Below are 23,249 nucleotides of genomic sequence, written 5' to 3'. Positions count from 1 at the left end.
TGAAGGGCTTTAAAAGACCTTTCGAATGCATCTAAGAGAGTTGGAATTGATGAAGTTTTACGGAAATGCGAGCAATTTTAAAAAATTTCATGTGTTTTGGACCTCAAACTTCAATGCCCGTTTTACCCCACTTCCCTTTGTCGTAGAGGGCTCATATTTGACATGAGTTCATCTCATGCATAGACAAGCAAACGCTGCAAGTTTCATCCAAATCGGAGCACCTCGATACGACCTCTAGAAAAAACCGAGCAGAATCTACAAATACTACCTCTTAACCATTTTTTTATTTAATTAAAAACTTTAATATGCAAGAAAAAACCGTCAGTCTATCAAGGTCCCACCGTTTTACAGTATATTAAAAACTACATAAAATGAAGTTTCTAATAAAGGTGAACATTTGCACCAACCAAAGATAAATTTTAAAAGCGCTCAATAACGTCATGATTCGAATTCCCGGACGCTCCGAAACCCGAACACTTCATCTTGTTTTATCAATTATTTGGATATAAGTTCGCATAATTACTGTCTAAACTGTGTTAATTGATGAATTCTAACATCAACTTTCATTTCAAATATGTTTGGACGCTGTGGCCAATGCTAAAACAATTAAATTAAATTAAATTATGTGATTACCAAAACTGTGAAACATTTCTGCTGAAATATTTCATAGGCGTCCGAAGCACCGGGAAGGCAAAGCAAAAATTTTTGGTTCTGATTTTCTTAAATTTTAGCAATTTTTTATACAAAATATCGATTGTTTTGATCTTAACACAGGCCTGCCCAACGTCCGGCCCGCGGGCCGGATCTGGCCCGTGAAGCCATCTCATCCGGCCCGCGACGGCTTTTCAAAATAATTTTATGACCAGCCCTAAAGGCTGTTCATAAAATACTCAATAAATTAATTTAGCGTCAAAATAAAAAAAATCTTGAGAACATATTTTTATGATATTATAACAAAATATTTATTTGTGTTTTTTTTTGCTTTTGACATAAAATGTTGCTAATTCAACGCTTAATTAGAAACATTCTTTATGTTTGAATTTATTTTTTATTTTTGCTTTATTGATGTTATTAGAATCAATTCTTAAACTTAAAAAATGTGCAAAAAAGATTGCAAAAGACACTGAATTCAAATTACTCAAAGTTCTGGCTGCTTTACTTCTAATTGAATTGTTTTTTTTTTTGAGGATTTTGATTTTAATTGATTTTTCATAAATGAGTAAGCAAAAATAGCAAGAGAGCAATTTTTCAATGATAAAGTTTTGCTAGAAAAAAGCTTTAAAAAGCAAATGAATCATATTGAAAATAAAGATCGCTGCTAATATTAAAAAAATAAAAAATATTTTTAAATGAGTCAACAAATCAGTAAGCTTTTTTTCATAATCTTCAATAATTCTAAGAAATTTGAAGAATAACGAATTAAAAACTATCTGATATTTTTTTATACACTTTTTTTTATTTCGTGTCTTGAAAATTATTTTGAAATTGTTTTTTTCGTAGAGAAGATTTGAATCCAAATTTCGTTTCAATCAATTTTATCTTGCCTCGTTCAGACTTGAAAAAAACTTGCAGCGACGAAATTTTAATGTTTTTAAAGTTAATGATATTAGGGAATTCAATTTAAATTGACAAAAACAATAACAATATTGTTTTGTCCAAAATAAAATAAAAATAAATCTAATAAACACAATTTCTAAAGTAGTCTTTGTTTTTCTTTCTTAAAATCAAGATATTTGAATCTTATTCGAGACACTAGTTTATAAATTTGATTACTTGAATTAATCTTTTAAAAAAAACATGAGGAAAATGTTTACTTTCTTTAACTTATACCAACATTAGTTCCGGCCCGCCCATGCTTTAGAAAAATAAGATCTGGCCCGCAGGGCCAAAAGGTTGGGCACCCCTGGTCTTAACATCTTATTTGAGACCTAAAGAATGACACTCACTTATATTTCGGCCCAAATTTGTCCGATTCATAAGTAAAATCGAGTGTCCGGAATTCGAATCAAAAGTGTCCGGATTTCGAATCAACTTTTATCAGTGTCCGGGATTCGAAGCACAACAAGTCGTTTTGATTTGGAAATTCTGAGGAAAAATGGTTAGAAAAGACATATTTTGCATGCATTCTCTTTAAATTGACTGTTTATACTACAACCTGATGATATTTCTACATTTCTAACATATTACATGATTTTTTGCAAGCTATAACAAAAATGATATGCTACTAAGTGTCCGGATTTCGAATCATGACGTTAGCTTCAAAATAAAAATGGTAATATTCTAATATGTTAAAATTTGCGTACAAAGCTGTCTTCTAAAATATGAAGAAATTGATGTAAACTTTTGACATGATCAACCTTAAACATTTTTTTTCTCAATAAATTGTCAAAAAATGTTCGGTTTTCAATGTACTCCTGACCCTTTTCAAATTGATGTCCAAGGATTGAAATCATTCTGCATCGTAAAAAATCAAATATCAAAAATACACTTAAGTTTTTTAACGATTTTTTTTTGTAATTTCAATATATAAATAGCCACTAACTCTTAAGCAATAAAATTAATTTTTTCTTGATAATGTCACCTTATCTCTTCAAATCGGCCCGTAGAATCAGTGTTTTTTTAAATTCATAATTTATTTTTATTAGGTGTTTTTAGGTGCTACGATCAGGTTAGGACCGAGGAAAATCAGTGGCTGTCTCCGTTTATTTTGTTCGAAATCTATTTCTAATACTTCAACATTTGAATGGAAATAGTCATACAACTAACTGTTAACAATTTAAAATGCATTTTTCTTTGTTGATTATTATTTTGAGCATGACTGAACCAGTTCAATTATAATTATATACATACATATTTGAAATTTAAATGAAATTTCAACGTGCTGTACCGCTGAAAGTTTTTTTTTTCACAAAGGTTATATTTTTTCGTTATACTCACAAATGATTTAAGCATGAAATGTTGCTAATCGCAGTTTTTCTCGACACACCGTACTGATTTAAGTACGAAGTCCAAAGTATGTTGAAAAAGAAAATCAAAATTCAGTTACCGTAAACCGGGGTGATATTGCTAGAATTTCAATTTATTTATGAAATATTTTCCAACTGGTAAGGTTTGTCTTCAGATAACTATTTTTAAAACACGTGCTAGGGTAGGCCACGCAAGGTGCATGCACTATTTTTGATATTTTTTTTTCAATAGTGGTTAAAAAATAGTTGCATTGAAAATTCTTATTTTGATTCCCGGGGTGACTTTGAAAGTAATAGTTATTCTTGTAAAAATTAGTTAAATTTACCATCGCTAAAGTGTCTGATACAGCTTTTAAGAAAAAAATCAATGTTTATAAATAGTAAACTAATTTTCTAAGCTTTTTAGCAAAATACATATAAATTTTAGGTAAAATTGCTAAAAAGTTAAAAAAAAATAAAAATTTGTTTAAAATTCGTTTTGATTTTAAAATTATCGAATCATGTTCAACTCTAAACCAAAATCTAAGCAAGAATAAAAAAAAATCACATTTTAAATGACATTTGTTCATCTGAAAATGTCTTTAAATTTGGAGATTTTTTATATTATATTTCAAAAACACATAATATCGATTACTTACAAACTTAATTTATTTTCTCCTAGTGGAAAATTGTCCAAAAAATCCGGAAATGCATTCCATTTTCCGATTGTTCATTGAGAAAATCATGACACTTTCAGAATATTAAAATAATGCTATTTATCAACATTTTCTTAATTATAGTTAACTCACTTTTTAAACTTTTCAAAATTTTATGAAACTTCTTCTAAGTTTTTGCGGAAAAATCTCAAACCTACTGAAGTCAAGACTTATGATTTTGTTATGATAAACATTTAAAAAATCTCTCTTGTTTTTAAATATTTTTCTTTGAAATTCGGCTTTCGTCATGTTCACGGGCCCTTTTTAAATAGTCTTCACCAAAAAATTTGAGAAGTAGTAGACCTTTGACAGTGCCAATTAACATAATATTTTCTGATAAATACGATTATTTTGAACCAAGGTTTAACATAATTTTCTTCAAGTTGCTTTGATATAGTTTATGCTGGTATATTTTGAATTTTAGCTTAGTTCAAATGTGCAATTATGCGAATATTTTTTTTTTTCAATTCATTGCCTGTATAAAGTAAATTTGTTTTTTTTTTCCAGGTTATAAAAGTTCAATTATTTTCATTTATAGCCAACTATACAAAATTGTATAAATTATTTTCCACTCATTGAAAAACTACTTCCACTCCGCTAATGGCACCACACACCTGGAAAAGGCGCTGAGCGCAAAGTGAGTCGACAACTATTTGACCGTTTTGTTAATTTAAATTCAAAAATTACATAGTTTCACCAACAGCCAAAGTGGCCAGTGCTCCATAGGATAAAAGGTCATAAAAAAGCAGCCAGCTCATCTTGCCTTCACGGGGTTGAATATGAATTAAGCCAAATAATGGGTAGTGTTGAGTGCGCACAGTCGAATGATCAGATCTGATCAGTATTTTATATGCATAAATATTTTTACACATCTTTAATGTTATTGGGCTTAAATAAGTTCTTTTAAAAATTGTAGGGCAATTTTGCCAGTTATCGCTCATGTCGTTTGGATTAAAAGTTAGTTGATTTTTGAATTCGGAAATTATTTTCTAAAATGACATAGAAATGAGTCCACCAACTTCCCGCTCACCCCAATCGCACTTCATTTCCGGCGTGGTGGAAAACGGTACCCTGTTCGCGTGAGAGGTTAATTTCAAGGTGACCAGATGGCTCCAAGTCGGTAGCAATTTCCCATTTCCAGTTTTTCTTCCTCAGAGACCATGCTACAAGTCCAGCTAATGTCTTGTTCTCATCGTTTTGCACCGTAATCACCCTCCGGGGCCATCAATCGCAAATGGCGAGGTAAAAACCGGCACACACACACACATACATCTTTATGCAAACAGTCATCTACTTAAATGAATAGTTTAATGACAGTTATTACAATAAATTATTGATCTCGTTTCAGAGTCAGTCTTGTTGTGCGATGATTTCATGTTTTTTTGTTACAACACTTGAACACTTTTTTTGTTGCTCGGGCTACTTCTTTGTCCAATCGTGTACTTCCCGGCGGGCTACCGATTGAAATTTATGAATGAATGGTACCACCCTCAAATCACCGCTCTTTAGGAGTGTCCAACTACCATCGAATGACTGACTAACTGGACGAGCAGTCATCACAAATGAAGGGGGCTGGGAGCTCCGGACATTGTGAAACATTTCAATCGGAGTGTAATTGGGTCCAATTTATTTTCTTTTTCCAGGGTTTTATTCCTGTCAAGAGAAAAAGAAAGAAAAAGAAGCACTTGGACTGTGCTTCAAGTGCAGGAAGTGTGGTTTTCTTTAATGGTACGCGATGTACTACGGGGAAGTTCCCTTGGGCGATTGACGAGGATTAGGATAACTGTTGCCTCACTTCTTGTTGCCCACTTTTAGTGACATTCTGAATTGAGCCATTATGGGCTGGGGTAGGTTTGTCAAAACTGTTGAATGTTTGATCGACTCGTAGAAAGAATGATTGTAGGATGATTGAAATGTGGCCAGAAATGTTAGGACTGTAGAAGCTGTTTTTAATACTTTTTATCAAGTCTTATTAAAATAAGGTAAAAACAAGTTGAAAAGAGGTAAGATTGTAATCGCCATCCTTCAAAAATATGTTTGATAGCAATTTAATTGGTTCAAAAATTGTTTTATTTTTAAACTGCAATTTCAAAAATAAATAAGCTTTATCAATGTTCAATCAATGTAAATAAAAATGATAAAAATCTTTGTATAAAAATTATTGAAACTAGTTGACTAGTTTCTAAAATACAGCCTCATAAAGTTTAATTTTTGTGAAAAAATAGTTTTCTCAGAGTGTTCGGAAAAGCTCACGTTTTTTTTTAACTAATCGACGTCGTCGTGCTATCTTGTCGCACCCGCTATTTCGACGTTCCTAGAAAAAACGCGTTTTAATGTTTGACCTTGAATAAACAAAACCGAAAGCACGCGATGTGTCCTGAAGTTTGGTTAAAGTTGGTTGCTAGAGTTCCGAGTCACAATTACACATTTACATTTGAGGCTATAATCCTGCTCTAAAAATGAACTTTGTATAAAAATGTCGTAGACCCACCTTCATGTATACATATCGACTCAGAATCGAAAACTGAACAAATGTCTGTGTGTATGTGTGTGTGTATGTATGTATGTGACCAACAAACTAGCTAATGTTTCTCGGCACTGGCTGAACCGATTTGGCCCGAACCTGTTGCATTCGACTTGGTTTAGGGTCTTTTTTTTAAATAATGTTATGTTTAGTTTTTGACCGAGTTTCTCAATGTTAAAAGTCAATAATACATTTTTTTGCATTGTTTTTTTTTTGTAATTTTTTTATACTTTCAATTTTTTTTGTTTTAATAAGAACATAACATAGCCGAAAACAAAACGTTCTTCATACCCTATAACGCAAAGGTTGCTACTTTTAGTCTGCTGAAACATATCAAAAAATGAAAAAAAAAATCGAGGCTTTTCAGAATCGAGTTTTTCTGTTTAAAAACATTTAGAAAATTTGTATTTGAAAAAATATTACTATTTTATTCCCAATCAAAACCTTCCCGAGTTTCAGATTTTCGAATATGTTAATTGGATTTTTTTATGGATAGCCCCCATATTTGTCTGCAGGCTTATTTGGGCAAAAGGAATCGATGGACAAAGTTTCTTACAAATAAAAAATACAAAGAAAAGTCGTTTTGCGAAATTCTCGAAAATTTCTTAATTTTGTTTGAAAAAGATTAAGATTTTTGAAAAGAATCATTTTTTCGCAGCAACATTCCAAGGTCTAGCGTCCAGGATATTTCGCGCCTTTTTCTGTCTAGCGCAAAAAAATGCTGTTTTAAGTCCTTGTAAATTATTTTAAAAAGAAATCAAGGATAAAAAGTATGTATTTAAGAAACTCATAGTCGAAGAAAGTCAATCAAATATAAAGGTTTTGTAATTACTTTCTATGAAAAGTCCTAATCATAACTTTGACCAAGACACCAAATCGATCAGAAAATTCCTTTTGTAAGTACAGATTTTCGATTATGCATCTGTCCATTTTGTGAGTATGGCATTTTGAAAAGATAGTCGTTATTATAATGTCTTATTTTTTTAAATCATATGATTTGTTTATTTAAGAATAAGTCATGGTTATCGAACGAACTTAAATATTATGTTTTAATCTAGTTTACTCCAAACTTTTTTTGTGGATTTATCACGAATGCGATGCATTTTATAAATAAATTGTGGAGAACATTGTTTTTCAAATGAATATTTTTTTCATATTTTTTGAGTAAGCTTTTTTTTAAATATTATTGTTGCACTATTTGTTCTTAAAAAATATTAAACAAATTGAAAATATTGAATATGAAAAATTAACTTAAACAAATTTTTTTTTCAATATTGTAGTTTTTTTTAAGTTCTGATGACCAGGAAGGATTTTTTTTTGTACAACATTAGATAAGTATTTTTTCTACATCCAAACTTAAAGAGTATAGACCTCACACGCTTACATCAACAACAACTCGTGTTTATTCGTTCATTAAAACAGTTCATCCCATTGAGTGGCTTATATGGCCATGGTGGCCGATACGGCAAAGGCGCGGTTCAATGTGTCGAAGGTCTTGGATTCGAGTTTCGGTATCGACACTCTTTTGGACATTTTGGAAAATGAACCCACGAGTAATTTTGAGATTTATCCTCTCCGTCCGTTCACAGTACCATTTTACTACCGAACCATGCTCATTATCCTCTAATGCCGATGCACCTAAAACCTATGAAAATATGTAATACCAAACATAAAAAAATTCTTAATGATTGAAAACTTGCTTATCTTTGAGGATCCATCACTCCGCTTACCTCCTTGTAATTGAACAATTTGTTTAAAAAGAAGTAAAACACATTCGAAACCCTTCAAAATATGCTTTGTTTACAACCGCAAAGCAACATAATTGATCGCAAACTTACAAAACATGTTGGACAGCACTACCCGGCGGCAGCAATATTGGAAGGAAAAAAACTGGTTCCGGAGCGTGTTTTACCCGTGTAAATTCGAAACGATTCGAGTAAACGGCCAACCAAGGGATAAGATAAGCTAATTCCATCCCTTGTAGCTCTGCACCTTGAAAGGTTGGTTTTGCCTCTTTTTTCTGATCCGTTTCTTCAATGGGCATAACTTTAGTCCGAGGTTTTAGTGGAACCCTCTTCTTCTTCGCAGTTTTTTTTTCGTTCTCCGCACACGATTCCGTTGAATAGGTGCTGAAATTGTGAATTTCCTCGAACCAAACAACCGCTCCCAGGTAGGTAGGACCTGCTGAGGTGAATCGGACCCTATTCAGCACATAGTTAGCACTAGTAATTTGCATCGGAATTGATTGAAGATCTGGATCTGGGCTCGACTAGGGTTGAGGGTGGCTGCTAAACGTGGGAGGTTATTCAGGAACCAATTTTGAACTCAACTGAGTTTCAGACAGTCGCCAAGCAACTGCCACTTCTGCGCGTTGGTTCCGCTAATCAAGCAGTTATTAGGAAGCTGAACGCTTCATTACGCCATGTTCCCAATAACCCACTTCTCGGAACGGGAAATTTATTACTCAAAGACCTGAACAAAAAAACACGCCACGGCGGATGTACTTTGTTTCAATCAGAGTCGTTCAAAAAGTGACGAACGATCGGCAGTTCCGGTGTGACTCGCCCAAGCTGCCCAATTACCAGTAACTGACTGTAACTGAAGTTTTTACACGGTGAAAAATGTTAATTTCTTAACTCATAGTAGCTCAACCTGCTGTTCTGACACCATTTCAAACTGTGCCCTCGTTCAAATTTTCCACACTTTTTTTCCATCCTCATCATTGGCGTTTCCATAATGACGCGTTGAAATTGAAATTGAACACTGGAGAGCGATTCGAGTCGCGTAATATGTTGTTCGCTCTTTACATATATTCGTTGGTTTAAGGGCAATTCGAACGGCAGTGGTGGCCTGTCGCCGATTTGTTCATCGTTAAACAGTTGTACAACAGCAACTGCTAGGGCTAATGAAAAAAACGAGTGGCCTCCGACGATGTTTTCAAGCATCATTAATTTGGAAAATTATGATTGTTTTCGCTGGTAGACGCAGACGCTATGCGGAATATGCAGAAGATTTGTATTCTGTGAACATTTTCAATTGAGATAATTTTTACACAACTAATTAAACAAAAGTTACAAAATGAGTTTATTTTTTTGATAATTATTTAATCAACCTTCTTTCCTTCCCATTCCAGCCGGATGTTCCCCACGGTCCGGGTCTCTTTCTCGGGGCCAATCCGTCCCGTAACGGCCGCCGACCGGTACGTGGTCCTGCTGGACGTCGTGCCCATGGATAACCGGCGCTACCGGTACGCGTACCACCGGTCCTCGTGGCTGGTCGCCGGCAAGGCGGACCCACCCCCACCGGGCCGGCTGTACGCCCACCCGGACACGCCGCTCGGGGCGGACGCCCTCCGCAAACAGGTCATCTCGTTCGAGAAGGTCAAACTCACCAACAACGAGATGGACAAGAACGGCCAAGTAAGTGTACGTATTGAAGAAGTTGGTTTCTTTAATATTCAATAATTCAGTTCTTTTGAAAAAAATATTCAGTCCAGCACAAACAACTGTGTTTGCACCTGTTGACCAACTGTCGTAGAACATTCCGTGACCAAATGTTGCTTTCCATTCCCAAGACAACAAAAAAAACAATAAATAAACTCAAAGGTGGTCAATCATCCCTCACCCCCCCCCCCCCCCTCTCAAATGAAGTGCGACACTTTTCTCCATTTGGATGCTAATCAAGGAAAACAATATTTTAATAACTCATTCCTTCGCTAGCGCAGGAACCGATTTCCATAATGTCGCAATAATCGTAACTTGCGGCGCCTAGGGTGGTCGATTCGGAGGCGGACGGCCATCAATCACGTGAACATAGAGCTTTATATCGCCACTCGATGTTCACAGTTTTAGGATTTTTTACCAGAAGATGGAAAATTGTGACATTTGATCATTCTTATGCTAAATTTGATGAGCTTTCCGAAAAATATATTTTTTGGCGGATTTGAGAAATCTCTTCATTTTAATTAGTTTAAACTTTGTGGGTGCCTTTCTCATGACCAAAAAAGCTATGTTGTGTCATTGGTTCACCCATACAAGCCTTCATACAATTTTGGAAGCTGTCCATACAAAAATGGTACTTTAATAGGTAGAAAATGTGTAAATTTTGAAGGAATTTTCTGATCGATTTGGTGTCTTGTGCAAAAATGTAGGCATTGATGAGGACTATTCCGAAAACGTAGGTACTCGGTTTTTGCCAATTTTTGACTTTACTTTATTTTGCAAATTCCGTATTTTTTAACTTTTGATTTTTTATATGTTTTATGGACAAAAAACCGCAACTGGTTGAGTCAAGTATGGACAAAAGTTTTGCCGCTGATTTGTGATTTGAAAAAGGGCGGTTTTTGGAAAAATTGAAATTTTAATTAAATCGAATTTGCAAACGAAAAGTACTTAACCGATTTTTTGATAAAGTGCACCATTTTCAAGATACAGTTTAATTTTAACTATAAAATTCCCGATTCCCGAAAAAAAAAATTTCTTTAAGTTCAGAAAATGTCACTTTTTTGAACCTCTGGTAGCTGAAACTAAGCTAAAAGAAGAAACTGGAAAGTTGAAGTTTTTCAAGTCTCATCCAAATATTTCCACATTTTCTAATGCCAATTTCTCAGCAACTTATGATCCAATTTGCAATGTTGATGAATGAAACATTCATTAAATTATATGGTATTTTGAAAAAAAAAATATATATTTTGAAATTTTTGGAATGAAGACAAATATTTTTAAAGGGCTTAAATTCAAAATAACTCCAATTTGAAATTTCAGTCTTGGTTCTAAAATTTTTAGAATATTTATTTCGAAAAAATCCATAACAAGCTTCAAGTTTTTTACAGTGAAGAGCTGCAAATAAAAATAAAATCGTGAAAAACATAAAAAATAAAGATAAGCTCAATTCATAAAAAAAAACTCACCGAAAAAAAATATCCATGTTTTTTTTGAGTTTTGTATTTCACAATTTAAAAATATTAATCGAGAATAATATTTCAAAAGAGCTAAACATATAATTCTACGACAATTAAAAATCTTTGTCTTCTTTGCAAAATTAAAAAAAAAATATTCGAGATCTTTAAAAGTTCTACGGTTTGAGCTACAGATTTATAAAAAAACATTAAAATCCAAAAAAATATGATGATGAGAACAGTTCAGGTAATACAAACTCAGTTTGATAAAAAAATGAAACTTTTTTTGAGTTTGTTTAATAAACATGAAATTTAGGCACTTGATTTTTTAAACTTTGTTTATCGGACAGAACAGAGCTTAGCCTCTTTTAATTAATTTTGTGAAAAGTTAGATTTTCTAGTTCCTAATTTTTTAAATTACTTTTTTTACAATTGTTACCATTGGATTTTTTTAACGATTGGTTCAATTTTTAATGCATAAAAATGAAACTATTTTGGTTTTTTTTTAGTTTTCTATAAACTATTTGAAAATCCTACATTATATCACATTAGATTTCTGAATTATGTAATTGTTTCTGTACTTTTGAAATTTAGCTTTATTTTCAATTTTTGAAATTATTTTTTATAGGCAAGATATATCATCCGCTTTTGAAAATAATGTTGATGATATTTTCAAATTAAACATTGTACGAAAGCTTTGACCTAAATGTGCTCAAAACTGAAGTGAAGTCATGTTGATTGAAAATTGAGTTTTAACTTTAATGTGACTATGTTTTCGGTGTACAGTTCGGACGCGATCATCAGAAGCATTGATTTCCCAAAATGAGCCAATAAAAAATCTTATTGATTTGATGATTTGAAAATTTGATTTGAAAATTTGATTTGAAAATTTGATTTTTTATATTTTAATTAAATAAAATCCGAATTCAAATAAAATCCGAGGACTTTCAACTCTAACAAATTTTGCACAGTACTCTAGCGCCAATTATTTATTTTCTTTTTCCTAAACATAAATCAATTCATTTAAGAGATGTGCAAAAAAAGCGATCCGCTCAAAGAGCCGGTTCATTTAAAGAGCGAACAAACCATGGCTCACAAAAAATTAACCGTGATTCTTTTTTAAACACCGGTCTTGTGAAATAACCGATCCAAGATAGAATAATTTAAATTTTGTTGTTAATAGAATTGATTGAATTTGAAAATCCGGTTTAAATATTGTAATGCTAATAAAAAAAATTATTCCAACATTGTCCCTAGTTGTACTTTTTCGAGTACTTTGAGAGAAAAAACGGCAGGTTAAAGAGGGTCTATTTCCCTACATTTTTAGAGCTAAATCGTCATATTTTATAGGGGTGTCTATAGCAACTTTATCATCAATAAATATTTGAAGACTCTCACTGTACTAAACAGCTTAGAGATTTTGGAAATAAATTAAATCCTCTTGCCTGAACAAACTTCAGCGTTTATTGACTTAATCGATCGAATCAGAATGCAGGAAAGAGTTAACAGTATATTTTATCTAAATAAAATATCAGCATTATAGAAATCTGTACCCTCCCTGCACAAGCTTATCAATGCATCTCAGTTGAAAGGTTCTCCAAATCTGTGGATTGAAATTGTAACATCCTGGAACAGAACTGCTAAGTTCTAGTAAAAATAAATATTTAAATATCAGCAAAAGTTCAATTTTGGCAGAGTTATTGCCATGATGACATTCAATTGTTCGAACGTTTAAGTTCGAGCAGAAATGTTGACATAGAGACCGCTAAGACGAATGGTTTTCAAGGGCATCTTCTGGTTTTTAGTTATTTTTTCCAAATAATTTATGTAATTCAAATGTGAAATAGCTTCAAAAATCACAATCTTCTTACAAAATATCATTTTCATTCATATTTTGAAAAAGAGCGAAAGAGCCGTTCAAAAGAGCCGGTAGGGGATGGGTTTCGACTAGCGGCGTGCTGGGTTTCCAATTCAGAGGTCGTGAGTTCGATTCTCGTACCGGGATGATGAACTTGTATACTTATTTGAGCCTCAAGATTGTATGAAAACGTGTAGAGAAAAATATTATTAGTAATTTGATTAAAATTCACTATTCTTTTCATTTAATTATAATGTATATAAAAACAATGATTATGCTGATTTGAACGAAACATTATTATTTAACAAGATTTTGCCATGTCTGATTCTTGTATTTGGAGATTTGTATTTTTCTCTGATTTTTTAGTGTGTAGACGGTGACTGAAAACTAAGTTACGGCACCTTTTATTGAACAATGATGACAACATCGAAAAACTTTCCAAGCACGAGCAGACTTTTGGCTGCGAATACAGTCTCTGAAGTCATAAGTGGTCCTGATTAGTATCGTCTGGAAATGGGCAGCAGTTTGCTGACTACTCTTCCAGTATGAATGTTTTGGCCAATAGACAACGCTCGGTGGAAATAGCCATGAAAATTTCTGGAATCATTTTTCTGGTGGAATGTCTAGTCTCCGGGGCATTCTGCGTGACTTCAAATAGTTCCAAGATATTACAAGAGTGTAGTGCAAAAGAGTACGAAAATTTCACTCGTACAATTAACGATACAGTTGCAACTAAGTTTAAGCACACACAACGATCAGCATTTCAGAATTCAGTTGTAAGGTTTTTCTCGAACCATACCCAAAGAGGCTATTTGTTTTTCAAGTGCACACCAAAATTCAAACCGTCACCTTGTGTTGAGTACAAAATGGAAAATGATACGACTGAAGGGCTAAAAATTCTAGTTTCAAGACATAAAGAGTACAAAAGTTCGTATAAGGGCAAAATAAGCATCAACGAAAAAGATAAGAAGTTGTTCATATGCAACAATGGTTCGTTGTTACCGTTTGCTGAAGTCCAGCAATCAGAAGTACATTTACGGGAGGGTATGTTTTGCTCTGCGCTGTACGGTGATTACTTTGTCACCCCATTAAATGATTGCAGCTCAATGTACATTAAGGAAAGATATGATGTTCTAGAAACGAGATTACGAGCAATAACATTCAATGGAGTTCGTTTGGAAGATATCAAACCATTTCAGTTGCACGAGTCCAAACACTCGACGAAACGATTGCTACTTTTGCCCGGAGTACTAGCAGCGGTAGTTGGATTCGCTATAATCACAAAAAAGCTCGCTAAATGGATCAACAGGACGCCGGAATCGCAATAAATTATAAAATTATTCTACTCAGAGTTATCAACAGATGCACTATTTTAATAAAACAGTCCGAAATCTGTGCCGGGTCTACAGGTAGAGTTGACGAAATTTTTATTTTGATTACTTGTACTTAATATTAACTTAAAAGTAATGTGCGCTAGTGCTATTTTGTCACACGTGCATTGTGGGCCAAATTGAGTTAGGAATGCTATTTTGTGCATTTTGACCTTCACAGAACCCCAAAATTTGATCAAAAAATCCCGGCCAATGTTTTCACCCTTCATAAAAAAAGTAGATGCGATCTGTACGTCCGTACGTGAGCAATCTGCCAAAAATGTATGGAATTTCGTAATTTTTGTTCTCGTGGATCAAACTTACTTTTTGCCCAGGTATTTAAAAACGTAGGTTTTATAGAAAACCTAGATGTATGGGTATCAAAAGATCGGAAATTTTATGCCCTTTCCGATGCCATATAGGTTGACTTGTGAATTGTGGACCGGTTTGGATGCCGGCGGATTTTTCGACGACGTAATTCTGGGTTGGTACGAAATTCCAACGAAAAATCTATTCTAGCGATACAAAGACCCCCAAAACGGTGTTATACCCACTCCAAAATGTTTATTTAGCAATTCTATGGTAATATATTGACATTTAGTTAAATTAAAAGTTTGCAAAATTAAGTTTAGATAAGTTTTATATAGAATTTCCAGAGTTATATAAACTTTTATACTAAGTAATTAGTAAACTTTATATTCAATCCAAATTATTTTTTAAATCAGTCAAGGATGCATATTTGGAGTTGGGAGACTGGATTTATGGTGATTTGTCAACAAATAACTTTAATTATGTTAATTTTTCGAAAGGTGTACAAACTTTTTTTGCACCTTTTTTATTTTTGTAATAGTATTTGTTATATAACTTTTTATAGAAAACATATTTTCATGAGCTTTTTGTAGCAAAATGTTCGTCATGAGTTTCTGAACAAAACGTAGTACTAGGTTTATGTCAACATTGAATTGTTTACATGTTTCATCACAAAATGTGCATAGTGCCCAAGGGGTGTAAATACTTTTTTTACATACTGTATCTTGTCACACCCTGCAGTTGCGACAACTGGCCAAAGGGAATTTAGTCAAAGTACTTTTTGTCACTTGATTATACCCGACTACTGTATACATTTATGGTTGTAGCTCATCAGAATGTTGGCACAATGTGTATATTTGTCATTGTTATTGTTTACATTGCGTGCTCTTATTTTAGTTAATTCTTGGTCAAACATTTAAACAAGTGTTACAAAATGGCACGGTCACGTTGAAATGTTCTGATTTTAATGTTTATGACAATTCACGCCATTTAAAAAAGTTTCAAACTTTGAAATAAATATTCCTAGCAGAAATAACAATAAAAAAAGTTTTAAAAAATGTTCCAGTTTACTTGAAATTCTAATAGTTTTAGAAGAAGTCTGTGGTGTTTGAGTCTAGTCAAAACAAAAGTGTCGACATTTAAAGTTATACCATTTATTTAGCATTGTCACGTTTCTCTTGCAACATCCATCATATAAATGTAATGATTAAGTAAAGCGATAAAACCAAGTAAACTATGTATGTTTTACTCCAGTCTTACACTGTTTGTTGAATCGACATGAAGTTTCTTAAAGCCAGTTTTGTTACAGTAATCGTACTGGGGATTGTAAGCATAGCACTTTGGCTTTCAATGAAAACATCTGACTGGTTTACTGAAGAGGTTGATTTTATTTGTGATGCGTTGAAATTTCAAAAATTCGTCAGTGCTTTCAGCAAAACTGATGCGTACTTTATCATAGATGAACAAACTACCGAAACGACCTATCGAGGTTCAATTGCGGTCATCAGTTTCTATGAAAATTTCACGAGTGGCACCATACTTTTCTCTTGTTATAAACCAAATGGAACGCACTGTGATGTCTACCGGATTTGGAAGGACAGATCCGGATGTCTTCGAGCGTGGCGAAATATTTTAACCAAAGATGATTTGAACCGATCACCGGAATACACCATAAAACTGGACGCAAAACCAAACACTTTTCACATTTCCAACAACGAGACCCAATTCCACACGCGACTTGAACTGCTCTCGGTGCTAGATCCTTCTGTAAAACTGCCTAGCGAAAAAAGTGGCAGCTCAAATTGTCTGCTCAGCAGTGATGATGACGTCACAAATTCAAATCAAAATTGTGTCCTGAAGTACCTAAATGCCGGTTTTGATATGGGAGATCATAGTATGCGGGTGACTGTGATGGGAACCATGAAATATCGGAATCGATCCAAATCGAGTAGCTCAATCAAACGCGTTATTTTATTTTCAATTGCAATTGTTGGAACGATTGGTTTCATCTGGATTGTGATAAAACTAGGAAGATGGTTGATGGACGTACAAGAAAATAATTGATTTAATATGAAAACATAAAGACGGTTGCAAAAAACTATCTCAATGTTGAGTGCTGTTTGTATACATGTTTTTGAAATCCGAATTTTCTTCAAACAACAAGATATTGTAACAAGGTACAAGCCTTACCCATTTCTAGTGATCAATATAAAACTTGTCTTATGTGGTTTGGATTGCACTACTGTTGTGTATGTATTTGTAGTAACACGAAACGCGAACGCGACAACACCGTGAAATTTGGTACTTTTCGTGACAATCAGTTAAATTTAGGTTTTTCTAAATGACTAATTCTTGGGTGAATTATCAAAAAACCGTAAGAGCCACCGTGACCTTCAGCACTAATTTTCGGTTTTCTCTAAATTGAAACAATATTTCATTTGATTCAAATTTATTGCCCTTGAAGGACGTGAAGATGAACTATCTGAAGCATGTTTGAAATTGTTTTTTCGTAAGTTGGTCGAATACCGATGCAAAAAAAGGCTTTGTTAACCAATGGCTCTTACGCCCTTTTGTAAACAAACCCGAAAATTGTTAGCCCGAACATATGGAAACAACTTGGAAATATGTTTTATTTATATTTTCCAGTACAGTCATGCCGCGGTTTAGCACGGCCCAATGCATAACTAAATCACAAAGCTTATATGAGCTATGTGGGAGACATTTGCTATAATCCTATTAAAAATCATCTTACTTAGTATTTATCCATCCATAGTAATTAAAATTTAACAAAATGCGTATTTTCAAAATGCAATAATCCTCGAAAAAGAACTCAAAATTTAAGATAGTTCAATGTCGGAAATTTTACATGCATTTCAAAAGTTTAGGCACAATGCTTAAAAAAAATCACAAAACTACGAATGTTAGAAAAAAAAATATATTAATTAATTTATATCATAAAAGTGATTGGAATTTAATCATACATTTCGATATTGAAAATATATTTTGTAAAATAACTAAAGTTTTCATTAAACTACTGATTTTTTTTTGGAAAAACTTCAAATTTGGTTGAAACAATTTAATACGATCGAGAATTATTCAAACATTTCGATGGGATTTTTTGATTCTCAAAAAAATCACAAACTATGTTTTTATGAGAAAAAAAACTCAAATTTTAAGTTTTTTCAATGTTGGTATCAAATGGTCGAGAATTTGGCCTTACTTTTGAAAATTTAATTTTTTTTTTTCGCAATATGAGAATCAAATGATTGTGATTTTGCATTCATTTAAATAATAATTTCATTTATTTTGTATTACTCCAAATTTTCACAAAACTGCATATTTTTTTATTAAAAATATCTGAAATTTTGGTTTTTGCAATAAGGTTTTTGAATTCTGGAGAATTTTCTCAAACATTTGACAGAAAGTTGTTTTTTGAAAATAATTTTCACAAAGCTACGTATTTTGCAAGAAAAAAAAATCAAAATTTTTATTTTTACACTTCAGGTCTCAAATGATCAAGGATTAAGCATTACTTTGTAAGTTACAATAAATAATAAAATTTTGATTAAAATATTCAACAAAATTTAAAAAAATACATAGATTTCAAAACATTGAAAAAAAAACTCTAAATTTAAGTTTTTACAGTATGGGAATCAAATGATCGGAAATTTTGCACAACTTTTGAAAGTTATAATACTTTTTAGAGAGCTCTTGAAGTCTTTGCAAAACTACGTAGTATCGAAAATATTTTTTTTGGGTTATTGCAATATGAATATCAATCGATCGGATTTTTTAAAAATATTCAAGACTTTGATACTTTTTTGAAATTAATTAATTTTGACAAAACATCCCGTTCGTTCGATACCCATGCTGTAAATAACTGTAATTTTTAGTGTTTTTTTTTTTGCGATAATATTAAGTTTTGTGATTTTTTGAAATAGAAATGTATGTGGGTAATTCTCTACCAACTCACACGAAATCGGGAAAAGCTGCCCCGACCCCTCTTCGATTTGCGTGAAACTTTGTCCTACGGGGTAACTTTTGTCGCTGATCACGAATCCGAGGTCCGTTTTTTATCTCGTGACGGAGGGGCGGTACGACCCCTTCCATTTTTGAAGATGCGAAAAAGAGTTGTTTTTTTCAATAATTTGCAGCCTGAAACGATGATGAGATAGAAATTTGGCGTCAAAGGGACTTTTATGTAAAATTAGACGCCCGATTTTATGGCGTACTCAGAATTCCGAAAAAACGTATTTTTCATCGAAAAAAACACTTAAAAGTTTTTAAAAATTCTCCCATTTTCCGTTATTTGACTGTAAAAAATTTTGGAACATGTCATTTTATGGGAAATTTAATGTACTTTTCGAATCTACAGAAGGGTCATTTTTTCATTTAGAACAAAATTTTCATTTTAAAATTTCGTGTTTTTTCTAACTTTGCAGGGTTATTTTTTAGAGTGTAACAATGTTGTACAAAGTTGTAGAACAGACAATTACAAACATTTTGATATATAGACATAAGGGGTTTGCTTATAAACATCAAGAGTTATCGCGATTTTACGAAAAAAAGTTTTGAAAAAGTTACTTTTTGCGTTTCTCTTTGTTTCGTCGTCCGTGTCTGTCGCGGGTAACCATGAACGGCCATGATCGATGACGACTAACTTTTTCAAAACTTTTTTTTTGTAAAATAATCCTTGATCATTTGAGACCTGAAGTGTAAAAACAAAAATTTTGATTTTTTTTTTGCAAAATACGTAGCTTTGTGAAAATTATTTTCAAAAAACAACTTTCGATATCGATTACTCGTGTTGTTTATAAGCAAACCCCTTATGTCTCTATATCAAAATTTTTGTAAATGTCTGCTCTATAACTTTGTAGAACATTATTACACTCTAAAAAATAACCCTGCAAAGTTAGAAAAAACACGAAATTTTAAAATGAAAATTTTGTTCTAAATGAAAAAATGACCTTCTGGGTCAATGTAGATTCGAAAAGTACATTAAATTTCCCATAAAATGACATGTTCCAAAATTTTTTACAGTCGAGTAACGGAAAACGAGAGAATTTTAAAACTTTTTAAGTGTTTTTTTCGATGAAAAATACGTTTTTTCGGAATTCTGAGTACGCCATCAAATCGGGCGTCTAATTTTACATAAAAGTCTCTTTGACACCAAATTTCTATCTCATCACCGTTTCAGGCTGCAAATTATTGAAAAACACCTCTTTTTTCGCATGTTCAAAAATGGAAGGGGTCGAACCGCCCCTCTGTCACGAGATATCAAAAAACGGACCTCGGATTCGTGATCAGGGACAAAAGCCCTTAGGACAAAGTTTCACGCAAATCGAAGAGGGGTCGGGGTAACTGCTGTGTGAGTTAGCGGAGAATTACCCATGTAAAATTCCCAATCATTTGAAAAATAAAATTGAGTATTTTTGTGAAAATTTTGAGCATTATCAAAAATGTGTGCTATTACTTTCAAAATGTTTGAAAAATCTGGAGCATTCGTTACCCATATTACACAACAATAATTTTAAGTATTTTTTCGAGAAACATGGCATTTTCAAAATGTTTGGAAAAGCCTAAATGTAAAAACCAGAAAAATCTCTTTTTCTGAATGGTTCTCATACGAATGAAAAAATGAGGCACTTGCTTATGAAAAAATAAGCTTTATGAATGGATTTTTTAATAAAAAAGCATAAAAATAAGCATTTGCATGTTCATTATTTTGTTTTATTCAGATTGCAATAATTATTATTCTTATTCAACATTAATTGTGCACGCATTGCAATATGAAAAACACTGTTTACTGATCATTGTTTATTTAAAAATATTTTTTTTAAATAAAATTATTGAACATTTCTACATTTTTATTTGTCTTAAAAAGCAAAACAAATGAAAAGATTGTCTGTTAGTATCAAGGTGAAAAGTGGAAGAGATAATTCAAATTTTATTGAAGACTCTAATCGAATGTTAATATTGGCTGCTTTGGAATTTCGATCCCTGTGAAATGTTCTTTCTGGCCGGCAGCGACATTATGGGCAAGTATAATTTTGTATCAGACTTATCTAAGTTCCAGGTATTTGATGGTGGTAGCCCTTGCGCTGCTAACAATAGCATGGTCGCTGAAGTCCAGATCTGTGATTGGAGCGTATTTGATATGAGAAGACTACATGGTTCATCACTGCAGACCAAATAATTTCCAGAGTGTTTGCCTTCAGATAGCCGATGGATTTGGGCCTTAGAACAGCACTCTAAAAGTGCGTTTTGAGACTCCTGCAGCAAACATTAAACCATGAAGCCTGTTATTGCCCCAACAATTCCTTGAAGCTTTGTTAAAATGGTTGAAGACCCAGATGAACTTATTTCTTCCAACAAACGTCAGTCAACGCAGCGCTCACATCGAAACCCATTACGTCAACGCTTCGACCTGTCGAAAGCTGCCCTGTGCGGAAAAATTACGACATCGTTAGACCTAGAAGTACTTGCACGGCTTGTCTGGTGGTCCACGATGGGGGAGCGCACAGAGATTAATTACGTCGCCGGCCCCGTCTTAATTGACTCAACTCCACTGGTCCAAGCTGAACCGGGCTCATAATTTGCAGCGACCATTATCGACAGGTTTAATTGATGCTTCCAAGTCTTCATCATCATCGCCGTAAAAGTTGTCACACAAAAAACGAAGAAATCGAAGAAGACACCTTCCCTTGTGTCGTGTGCCACGACTCCGAATAAAATATCCACTCAATTAAATGATCGTCCAGTAAAACAGCAGAAATTATGAACTCTTCCCGGGAGCAGAGACCACACGGCCAAACCACAAAACGTGTGGCGGCCGGTGGTGGCCAGGTGACATCCGATATTTTCCACACACAGTGACTGGCGGCCACTGTCACCCGAGGAAAAGTTATTGGAGTTTAGCTGCTTCTAAAAGAATAAGTTTCGTTCCCGATAACCATCGCATGCTCCAAAAAGTCATATTTCGAAAAAAAAAACAGATCTTGTGCCTCGTGTCCAACGGAGACCGCCTGTGGCGCCATGGCCACCACGGTCCAGAAAGTCGCGGTAGTGTGACCACAACATGGTGCGTCGATGCTCGAATAACATTTTTTTGAGTGGAGGACAGTGTTTCAACACGTGGGGCTGAGTAACCGAAGAAAACCGCACACACTCGAAATGTGACCGTGGTGAAACTAGTTGAAAAAGTAGCACAGAGACTACCAACTTTGGTGGGACAGTGAAGGGTTAACATGTGTTCGTGGAAACTCTGCTATTTTAACCCACCCTGTAAGTGCGATATTTTGCCCAAGGGAATTTTAGTCGAGGCTGTTTTGCCACACGTGCAGGCCCGACTACTGACTTGCTGCTTCTGCAGTAAGGACATAGACTTGAAAATGTGAACAAGTGATATCAATATCGCACACATCAACCCACATCATCATCATCTCCGGCGAGACCACTTTCGCCACTTTGACACCTTTCGTCATGTATGGCTCCGCTGCTGCTTCTTTCCTCGCGGTTGCCACCTGGTCAAACATTTGCATATACCGGCCGAACCTGCCGAGCATAATCCTAATTTTATGTTTATTTCACCAAACTAACACATTCGCACCTTGGTGGTCGCACTTTTATGCTGTGGCGTTTGGCCGTTTTTTTTTTTTCTTGGATTTTCCCGATTCGGGTAATCCCAAAAGTGGGTGCGAAGAAACAAATTTTACTGCGCAACTTGCACACCCACACACAAATACACGTACCGGTAATGCGCCATATACATACAACCAGGGCCATTTGCCTTTGGTCTCTCCCGAGTTGGGCTGCTCATATATATTAATATTTATGGTGTGTCGGGAATGGCAAAGTGGAAGGAAAAAAAAAAGAAGTGTTGCCACTCGTTCCGATTGGGCTTCCATTAAAGGATTATGTGTGTTGCACGGGTTAGAAGGTGGGGGTGTTGTGGGATGACGACACGGAGTTTGGGATGACCTGAAGGGGAAGTAGAAGGAGGAGGTTTGAGGAAGATCACGCGGTTGCGGTGCTGTTTTGACACCTTAACACACTTGGTTGAAATGTACCTGACGGAGATGTTAATCAGGTTGGAGGGGATTTGTAGAACGGGATGCAGAAAAAAATATGTAACTTCTAACATACCGATTTTTGCCTTCCTCACCTTACTGAGGAAAGGCTTTAAAATCACTCGAAAAATGAACTTCTTAATTCGACCGCGTAGACCCACCTTCATGTATACCTATCGACTCAGAATCAAATTCTGAACAAATGTCTGTGCGTGTGTCTGGATGTGAGTCCGTGCACCGAAAAATATGCACTCGATTATCTCCGGACTGGCTGAACCGATTTGGACCGTTTTGGTCACATTCGATTCGTCTTGGGGTCCCATAAGACCCTAGTTAATATCATAACGTTTAGTAAAGTACTTCAAAAGTTATGCTAAAAAAACGATTCCGGCTAAAGTTTGAAAGATTGTAAAAATGGTGGTTTTGAAAGAAAACCCGTTTGATCATACATTTTTAGAAAGGTATTTGAAAGACCTTTCTAATGAGCCCAATACATTGAAGATCTGATAGCCCTATCAAAAGTTATGAGCACTTAAGTGTCATTTGTACGCATTTCGGAGG

At 34.1% G+C, this 23,249-nt stretch overlaps 1 protein-coding gene across 4 annotated transcripts in view; it reads left to right on the top strand.

The window, feature by feature from the left end:
- Positions 1-23,249, top strand: part of LOC6031277 (T-box protein H15) — a 91,407-nt gene that overhangs the window by 50,135 nt on the left and 18,023 nt on the right. For 2 of the 4 annotated variants that reach the window (XM_038256562.1, XM_038256559.1), the window contains exon 4: positions 9,319-9,610. In XM_038256562.1, coding sequence (XP_038112490.1) covers positions 9,319-9,610 — 292 coding nt within the window. The remainder of the gene's footprint in view (positions 1-9,318; positions 9,611-23,249) is intronic. The other 2 variants (XM_038256563.1, XM_038256561.1) reach the window with 1 other exon arrangement.

The sequence above is a fragment of the Culex quinquefasciatus genome, chromosome 2, assembly GCF_015732765.1.
Source record: "Culex quinquefasciatus strain JHB chromosome 2, VPISU_Cqui_1.0_pri_paternal, whole genome shotgun sequence".
NCBI lineage: Eukaryota > Metazoa > Arthropoda > Insecta > Diptera > Culicidae > Culex > Culex quinquefasciatus.
Note: the sequence above shows the minus strand (reverse complement) of the source record. Positions and strands in the feature narration are given on the sequence as shown.